The sequence below is a fragment of the Phascolarctos cinereus genome, unplaced genomic scaffold (genome assembly GCF_003287225.1).
Source record: "Phascolarctos cinereus isolate Bilbo 61053 unplaced genomic scaffold, phaCin_HiC Scaffold_5;HRSCAF=322, whole genome shotgun sequence".
In the NCBI taxonomy this organism is placed as follows: Eukaryota; Metazoa; Chordata; class Mammalia; order Diprotodontia; family Phascolarctidae; genus Phascolarctos; species Phascolarctos cinereus.
Genome location: NW_027555958.1, coordinates 125589906 through 125599239, shown reverse-complemented (window position 1 = coordinate 125599239; position 9334 = coordinate 125589906). Strand labels below are relative to the sequence as shown.

Genomic DNA, 9334 nt, shown 5'->3' with positions numbered 1-9334 from the left:
CTATAAGAAATGAAGAGGGGGGTAGTTTCAGAAAAGCATGGAAAGACATATATGAATTGAGGCAAAGTGAAGTGAGAACAGGAAGATCATTGTACACAGTAGCAGCAATGTTGTAAAGATGATCAACTGTTAAAGACTTGGCTGCTCTGATCAATACAGTGATCCAAGATAATTGCAAAGGATTCATGATGAAAAAATGCCATTCACGTTGTCAACCAGACCAGAACTGGACTCTAGGCCTGTGGGTGGCTGGAGCCAAACAGAGAAAGCTAGAGACAGGAAAATCAGGACACAAACAGAAGTTTAATTTCAGAGTGAGGAAAATGATGTATGCATAAAGAAGCCTCCCCCCCCCCCCGAAGGAGGGCTTAAGGTGCTAAGGCTGGGGCCACTTATATACATGAAAGGGGCTGGCCCACAACACAAGTATTCTTAGATCTTGAGATATTTCTCATGGTTAGCATTTCTTGGGACAATACAAGTATTCTTGGGTCCCATGGGAACAGTCATTGTCTCAAGTCTTGGTGGTCATGAACCAACCTGCCAGGGACAGAACCAGAGTTCTGTGATGGGAACAGGAGTGCGGTACCTGTCGGTGACAAGGAACATGGATTGTGAACAAATGATGGACAGCTCTGGAGAAAAAGGGGAGCTAAATTCCTTAAAGAACACCTGGTGCTGGTCTGAGCAATACACTTTGCCGGAGGGTGATATCATCCTGAGTGCAAAAAAATTATTGTTATGCCAAGCTCAAGACACAGCCTGGTTGCTGGGCCTTAGTTCTGGAAATATTTTGACAATGTCCAGAGAGAGAGAACTGATGAACTTTGAGTGCAAATTGAAGTATAATTTTCTCATTTTTTATTTTTTAGTAATATGACTAATATGGAAATATTTTGCATGATTTCACATGTATAACTGGTATATTGTTTGCCTTCTTAGTGAGCATTGGGTGAGTGGGAAGTAGGGAGAGAATCTGGGACTCAAAATTTAAAAAGAAAAGAATGTTAAAAATCAATCATTTTTTAAAAAGAAAAACAATTCCCTGAACTTAGAATAGTATAGGGCCTCCTCAGTGGGATTAATTACTTCTTGAAAGAAGGTAATCTAGTAACCCACATACAAAAAAATCAAGTTTATGAAAAATGCATATGATGGGAAATTGGATGGAAAGCCCAATAAATTCATATATTTTGCTCACACATTTCAGATGGACAATGAGCAGGACCCAGAATTCAGTGGGAGGAGAATAGGATGGATTGCATTTGGGAAACTGTGTAGAGCTTTTAGGGATCCCAAGTTGCTCCTTGCTTTCCAAGCACACTTTAAAATGTTAACACTCTCCTAGAGATGTTATGTGACTATGAATCATAGAACACCACAATCTCAGAAGAATCATGTTTGTAGGTTATACAATGGGCACTAAAAAGATTATGGAGTGTGCAGGTAGGTTGTAGCACAATATTAATGGTCCATTACTAAAAATTTCTTTCAATTCTGTCCTTCCTTTTATTTCTAGGGAGAAGCATCTATGTGTCTCCCTAGGAAAGAAGATGAACAACCAAGGATACTCAGACTATGCTTGACTGTTTCAGACACAGTAGCAACACTTTCTTAAAAATGGGTCGCAGCAACAGTGGAAGCAACAGGCTTTCCTTGGTATCAGAGTACACTTTTGTGGGGCCAGAGATTGAAGGGGACTTAAAATTCTCTTCTGTGAAGACAAAAAAAAGACTTAATTGTAGGTCCCTTTCAAGGGTGTTTATGGAAGGTTATCCATGCCTTAATAGCAGTGGCATTCTAGAGCCAGCTGCACATGGCTCACTACAGCTGACTGTAAAATTTTCAGTGTGAGCATTTACACCCTGGAAATCAGCAAAAGTTATGAATCAGAGCTTGATTTATTTTGTTGATTTCTAGATTTAAGAAAGCAACAGAGAAAATGCTAATAAGGCAGATTAAACTTAAATGTGTGTTGTGGGTTCATTTTTTTATGTAAGTTAGTTATTGAATATTTACTAGAACACATCTGTTCATAGGAGAACTATGAAGGTAGAATAAATGAGAAATAGAACATGCACGTAGCTAAATCTAGAACTCTGAGACAAAAGGTTTTCTACTTCCCAATATCATATGTTCACCTAATAAATTCTGGGATCTCTTGTGCATGAAGAAGGGTTAGATAAAGTACCATATAACCTAGGAACTTTCCAGAAAGGATAGTGGAAAGCACAGGGCTTTTGGGGTTTTTTTGTTTGCTTGTTTGGAAATTTTCAGGGCCCCAAAGTAAGTGATGAACTAGTACTGAAACAAAATAGAAATTGGGTGTGTTGGAGAAGGAAAAGACATGCCTTCTCTCTAATGTGCCATCCATGATATCTGACTTAAGTACAAATTCGGGAGCAAAAAATAAATTAATGAAGAGGTTGATAAAGGCAAGTAGGAGAAGTAAGAGGATAACAACTGCCATTTTTTTCATGTCTTGTGGCCAGCCTCTGGGGCACTGGTTTTCTCATCTGTAAAATAGGGATAATAATACTCCCAGTGCCAAACTTACTGTTTTTCGGGGTTTTTTTGGGTGAGGCGATTGGAGTTAAGTGACTTGCCCAGAGTCACACAACTAATGAGTGTTATGTGTCTGAGGTCACATTTGAACTCCGGTCCTTCTGACTCCAAAGCCGAGCTCTACTCACTGTGCCACCTAACTGCCTATGTATTTTTTTTTTTTTGATGATCAAATGAGGTGAAGTATATAAACTGCTTTGTAAACTTGAACGAACTATTTATACAGTTCAGCCAAACTCTGACACTGACGATTTTGTGTGTGCGATTACTTGTCTGGAATTGCCTTATCTTTGTTATTGCTTGTATAGATACTACCCATCCTTTAAGACCCAGTTCAAAAAGACTTCAGAGAAGCAGCATGGTAAGTGGTGGGAGGCCTGGATTTGGAACCAAGAAGACCCGAGGTCCTAATTCTCCCTAAAGTACTACTGTGTGTCTCTGGGCCCAGGGTTCCTCCTCCCCCCATCTGCAAAATGAGGCATTTGGATTCTGTGGCCTCTAAGAACATCCCCACCCCAAGCTCTAAATCTATCATAACTTCAGTTCTCTGATTCTTAGCTGTCATCCAGGAATTCCCTTCTTCAATAAAATCACAAGTCCAGCCCCTATCTCTGCATTAAGTGATGACAAATGCCTGGTTCAAGTGATAATGGATTCAATATTTGAAGACAAGTGTAGTATAAACTGCCATATAATATAACTTTGTATCTTTTTGGTGTTCTGCCTGTTATCAATCTAACAGTGATCTATTTCACAGCAACAGTTACAAAGAACCTTAGCGATCAGGGGACCCAACCCTTTCTCCCTGTTCTAACTGGACTGTAGGTTTCTTAAGAATAGGCAAAAAACAAACCCAAAGGTCATTTAAAAAAAATAAGCCTCCCCAGAAACATAACAGGTGCATTTAAGCGGTCAAAGCTCTTCCCAGAATTAATGTCTATTTTATATATTATAAAGTCTCTTTGCCAAGAGAACTGAGTCAATGGATTCACCACTCTGAAGTTGGGCTGGTCCTTCTCAGAGTTACTCCCGTTCACTAAACTTTCTCCTTTTATTCGAATCTCCAGTAGACTCCAGTGGAGTCTATGCGGGTGCCCAGGGCGCGCACGCTTGCACAGGGTGGATGGTTTAAACCCCTGCCCCAAGGCACCCAATCCCCGCGCTCCTCCCAGCCGGATTCCTGGCCCGGGTGAACGAGACGTTCCATGCCCTCAAGCGCCAAGGTTTCCCACGCGCACACCTTCCCCTCCCCCCGCCCCTCCCTTCCTCCGTCCGCACGTGTCTCCTTTCTCAGCTCCGTTTGCATACTCGCGCAGGGCGCTCAGCCAGGGAAGTGAAGAGGTGGGGCGGGGGGAGTGAGGAGGTGGAGTGAGGCCGGGACGCGCGAGATCGGCCCGGACAGCAGCCCGCGGGCTTGAGGGGCGGGAAAGCCCGCCACCGAGGAAATCGCTGAGGAGCTCTGAGGAGACGGCGCGCCCGGCGCTCTCCGCCGCCCGCCTCCCTCTGCTTCAGAGGCCGTCCGGGTTTGCGCTACAGCGGCGGCTGCCGCTGGGGCTCTCCCCTGGGCAGGCAGAGGCGCTCCGCCGGCCCCGTCCCGGGCCGGATCCCGAGCTGCCGCGGCTCCCTCGCGCTCCCTCGAGCCCGAGCCGGGGCATGGTGCTGCTGCTCCCGCCACCGCCGCCGCTGGCGGCGCTGCTGCCGCCTCCCCCGCCCTGGCCGGGAGGGCTGCTGCTGCTGCTGCCGCCCGGCGGGCCTCGGAGCTGCTGCTGCTGCTGTTCCTGCAGCTGTTGCCGCGCGGGCCTAGCCGCCGGGGCTAGCTGCTCGTGGGCTGTCCCGCCGGACCCTCGGCCCCGGCCAGCTCCTCTGCCTCTGCAGCAGCGCGGGCGGCGGCGCCGGGGACGGAGGCGGCGGCGGAGAGGAGGGGCCGGAGCCGCAGCTGCAGCTGCGGGAGGAGGAGGCGGAGCGAACCGCGCGGCCTGGGCCGCCTGGCGGCTGCCTCCGCCTCCGCCTCCGCCCCTGGCCGTTCCCCTCTATTTTTGCCCGGTCCCCGCAGTCCGTAGTGCCCCGGTTCTCCTGACCCCGGGGCTCGTGCTGTCTCGGGCCCCAGGGCCCGGTGCGTGGCCGGGGAAGCCCGGCGGGCTATTGCAGGGCTTGGTTGTCCCAGCCTCTGCCTTCTCCTCCTTCTCCACCACCTGGGAGGAGTCCTTCATGCCGGTCCAGGAGATGGATCCCCCGGGAAACGGTGAGAGCCTGCAGGGCGATGCCGGGCAAGGGGGTGGGCGCCGGGCCGAGGCCGCCGCCGGGGGCTCCGCTCGGCTCCCCGGCCCCGGTGCTTCCCGCCCGCCGGGCCGGCCCGCCCTCCTAGGGCTCTCGGCCGTCCTGGGGCAGGGAGGAGGAGAAGGCGGCGGCGGCGGCGGCGGCGGCGCTGCTGGTGTCACCTCTCTCGCCCCAACTTGGAATCCTCAGGCCCCGCCAAAAAGGAGGTGTCTTCACCCCCTCCCCAATCTCCAGCCTGGAGCCCAGACCCCCACTGAGACCAGCCCCAGGGGCGTGATACCCTAGGGGACCTGCAGGCAGGAGAGATAGCCTGGCCCCCCCCAGCGCCCCAAGACCTGATAAATGACAAGAGAACATGTTAGCATGCTACACTAGTAGGATAATCGAATTTGGGCGGGAAAAGAAGGCCTTGGGCTAATAGACCTTTTACAAATAAAGAAACCAATGTTATGTTGTCCTTCGTTTTTGAAGAGGACCAATGACATCATGGGTGTGATAAACTTGTTCAGTCTTGCACAGACATCACTTCACCGTAGTGTGGAGGAAAAGAAAGTGGCCCTGGAGTGAAAGAATGAGGGTTCAAGTACCTGCTTTTGAGGCTTGGTATCTGACGCGTCTTGGTCCTCTATTTTCTTTCCAGCAAAATGAGAGAGTGTATGTTTTTAAACAATTTCACTTTGTCAGTTTCTAAGTGTCAAAGCCGGTATTTGAACCCAGGTCCTCTGACTTCAGAGTGCTTAGCTTTTTCCACTGGTACACACTGCCTCTTGAGGTAATAGGAATCCACAGAGCTGTTGAAAGCATACAAGTCCTTACAGCTCAGTTGAAAGAAAAAAAAAATGTACTTCCAGCAGCATGGCCCACAACATTTGCAAGTCTGTTGTTCATTGTACATCATTATTCAAATAAAAATTCTGTTATACTAAAGTACCTCATTATTTCTAAGTAAGATTTTGATAACACATAGATTTGTACAGTTTTGCTTTGTTTTGAGGATTAGACCCGGAAGGGACTTTGAGGTCATCTGTCATAACACTTTATCTTTTTCAGAGGTGGAAACTGAGGCCTGGAGGGGTTAAATCACTTGTACAAATTCATACAATTTACCAGGAGTAACAAGGCCCACCAAATAGCAAAGTGCAGACTCTAAGTTTCACTTTTGTTTCACAGTACTTGTTTTCTGGTTTCTAGGCTAAAGTTCATGGCAAGTTCCACAGATGAAGCATTTATATAACAAACATGGGGGAAAAAAGGAAACAACCCTCTTTTCTTTGCTATTTGATTTTGCAGCTCTTTTCCATGTAAAAATGCAAATTTGGGACTCAGATTGAGCTATGTTTATTTAATATGATTATTATGGGTTTAGAAATAACCTTAGCTTCAGGGATAAGATGCTAGATCCACTGAGTCTAGTGATTTGCTTCTAATTTTAGAAGTGAACAATATTTACTGAGTGACCACTGTTTGTAGAACCCAATGCAGAGCTTTGGAGATAGGGAATCAAGGGGACAGAGGTGTAAGGATGGGGAATAAAATAAATAGAAAAAGAGGATGTTTATCCTTAAGGAATTTATAGGACAAAACCATGAAGGTGAAAAAATGTGTTTTTGCACATTAATATAGTGCAAAGCAAAATTCTGGAGGAAATGGGGCAATCAGAATTGGGTAATGTGAACTGAGATTATTTTGGAATTGTCTATTTAAAGAGAAGGATTTTGTTCAAAAGAAAAAAGAGGGACTGTTAAATTGAGAGAAATAACATGAGTTCATGGTTGTTGATATGATTGCTTTTCAAAATTTTTATGAACAATTGGAACACCATTCAGTCCTTCCCTCCATTAATAACATTAATAAAGGGTAAAACAAAATCATAGAATCTTAGGAATTGTGTGAAGTGTTAAAGATGATCTAAACAACCCCTTAATTTTATAGATAAGAAATTGAGGTTCAACAAAGTAAAAAGTACTTTATCCAGGTTACACAGCTAATAAATGTGATCTACTAAGCTAGTATCTTTCCCCCAAAATCTGCTTTTCTTTCTGACTTCACTATTCTCTAAGTGCCATCATGATTCATCCAGTTTCCTATGTTTAAAAACTTGGTGATATAATTTACTTTTTCTTTTCATTTATCCTTTATTCAGTTGGTTATAAAGTCCTGTTGAATCTGTCACTGGAATATCCTAGCCATCTCTGTTCGTTCCTACTATCACCTTAACTAGTGCATTACCACCTGTCTGGACTATTATCATAACATAAACACATTATTATTCTCACTCAATTATTTCATTAATATTTCCTTCCATATATTCTGCAATTTAACCAAATTGGGCTGCTCACCGGACACTTTCTGAACTTTCCCCTCTCTGTATCTTTGCCCACAACTTGTGTATGGAATTCCTTTCCTCTATCCACCTATTGATTTCCAGTCTATTCTCTAAAGTCTAAGCTAAATGCCACCTCCTCCCAAAAGCTTTCTTTGTTCCCTTCAGTTGATAATGAAAGAGTAAGAATAAGGTTAATAAGATTCTGTATTTGTTGTACTTAGTACAGAATCTATAAGGGCAAGAAATTTCATGCTTTGCAAGCTCTAGAATTCACCCAGCACTTAGCGCTGTGCTCTTCTCTGTTATACAGCAGGCACTCATATGTTTTCCACTCCACAATTTCTCTTATAACATCCTGTTTCTACTTCCCACTAGAAATTGTATTTTTTATAGTCTTATTTTGAAAGATTTGGGGTAATATCTATACTACCTAATGACTAGAACATTGGACCTGGATTTGGGAAGACCTAAGTTCAAATGCAGCCTTAAATAACTTATTAGTTGTGTTACCCTGTGGTAGAGTGCTGGTGCTGGAATCAGGAAGACGCAGCTTTATGAGTTCAAATGTGGCCTCAGACACTTAACTAGCTGTGTCAACTTGAGTAAGTCACTTAACCGTGTTTACTTCAGTTCCTTATCTGGAAAAAAATTAGCTGGAGAAAGAAATGGCAAACCACTCCAGTATCTTTGCCAAGAAAACCCCAAATGGGGATCGCAAACATCTGGACGTGACTAAACACCACCACCATACTGGGCAAGTCACTTAACTTCTGTTTGCCTCAGTTTCTTTAACTGTAAAATGGGAATAATAATAGTACCTATCACCCAGAATGGTTGTGAGGATCTTAGAGGTAATATTTGTTAAAAATCACAGTGCCTGATTCATAGTAAATGCTGTCTAAATACTTTTCCCTTCCCTTTTCCTCTTTTTCTCCTATACATATGACATCCTTATATATTGGTTGTTAGTGTTTGTCTTCATTCTGTAAATGAAGAAGCCAAGAAATTGAGACTTTAAGTGGCTTGTTAAATATCACAAAGCTTTGCAAAGTTTAAAAGGTTATAAGGTTAAACGTCATCTTGTTCAAATTCTGTTTGCTACCTGTGTGACTTCTAACAAGTCACTTTTTCTTCTGAGGTCTCAATTTCCTTATTTGTAAAGAGAGAGTTGGCCTACATGATTTTAAGGTTCTAATGAAGGTATGATGTCTCATAGAATTGTTAGTGGGGTGGCTTGCTTAAGAAACTTGTATTTGACCCTTTAAATACAGGGTGTACCAAAACTCTAATCCAGTTTTAAATCTTAATAGCTTAAAACTGCACTGAGTTTTGCAGCATCCTCTATAAAATTTGTCATTTTGTGTGTTAAGGGACATATTATGCATTTTTTCTTCCTTGGTATTAGTAAGGTTTTAGCGAATATATTTACCAAACAGTATGTATGTGTCTGCCAGTAATTTTAACATAGTTCATTAAGTGTAGGGTTTTCAATTGTATTTATATAATGTTTTACTAACTCTTACTTTGAGCTATAAAGTGAAAGAACCACATCTTATTTGGGTTATATAGAACAATTATTAAGATATTTTAAATTATATTTAAAAAATCAATACATTTTACAAACTTCATTTTATACTTAAAAATACTTAAAAAGAAATATTGAAATTTGTCCTTCAGTGTAGTATTTTTAAAAACTGATTATTTAGTTTCTCTAGTTTCTCATTGTCTATATTTATGATACCTACACTTTGCCTAAACCATACTAACTCTTTTGTTTACAGAAAGCATGATATGGTGAGAAAGAGTTCTGAATTTGGAGCCCGACAACCTAGTTTTAAATTCAGGTTTTGCCAACTACTGCCTGTGTGAAGAAAGTAGTTTCTCTCTTCAAGCCTACAATGGTTCTCTTCCTGTGTCTGATTGTTCCTTCTCAGTCTCCTTTGCTGGATCTTGCTGGGTCTTCATCCATGTCCAGAGTATTAATCATGGTTTATAATGCTATACTCTCCTGCTGGCTGATCTTATCAGCTTGTAATCACAGTCATAGAATTTGAGAATTCAGAGTTAACAACATCTAGTTGAACCTATACATAAAGGAATCCTCACCATAACATGACCAAAAAATAGTTAGCCAGCCACTGCTTGAAGACCTATAAGGAGAGGAAG

General features: G+C 43.3%; 1 protein-coding gene across 2 annotated transcripts in view; it reads left to right on the top strand.

Annotated features, from left to right (window-relative positions):
* The first annotated feature begins 3858 nt into the window (after positions 1 to 3858).
* Positions 3859 to 9334, top strand: part of AKAP7 (A-kinase anchoring protein 7) — a 152713-nt gene continuing 147237 nt past the window's right edge. The window contains exon 1 of one of the 2 annotated variants that reach the window (XM_078155133.1): positions 3859 to 4807. In XM_078155133.1, the coding sequence (XP_078011259.1) occupies positions 4219 to 4807 (589 nt within the window). In that variant the 5' untranslated portion in view covers positions 3859 to 4218. The remainder of the gene's footprint in view (positions 4808 to 9334) is intronic. The other variant, XM_078155132.1, reaches the window with a different exon arrangement.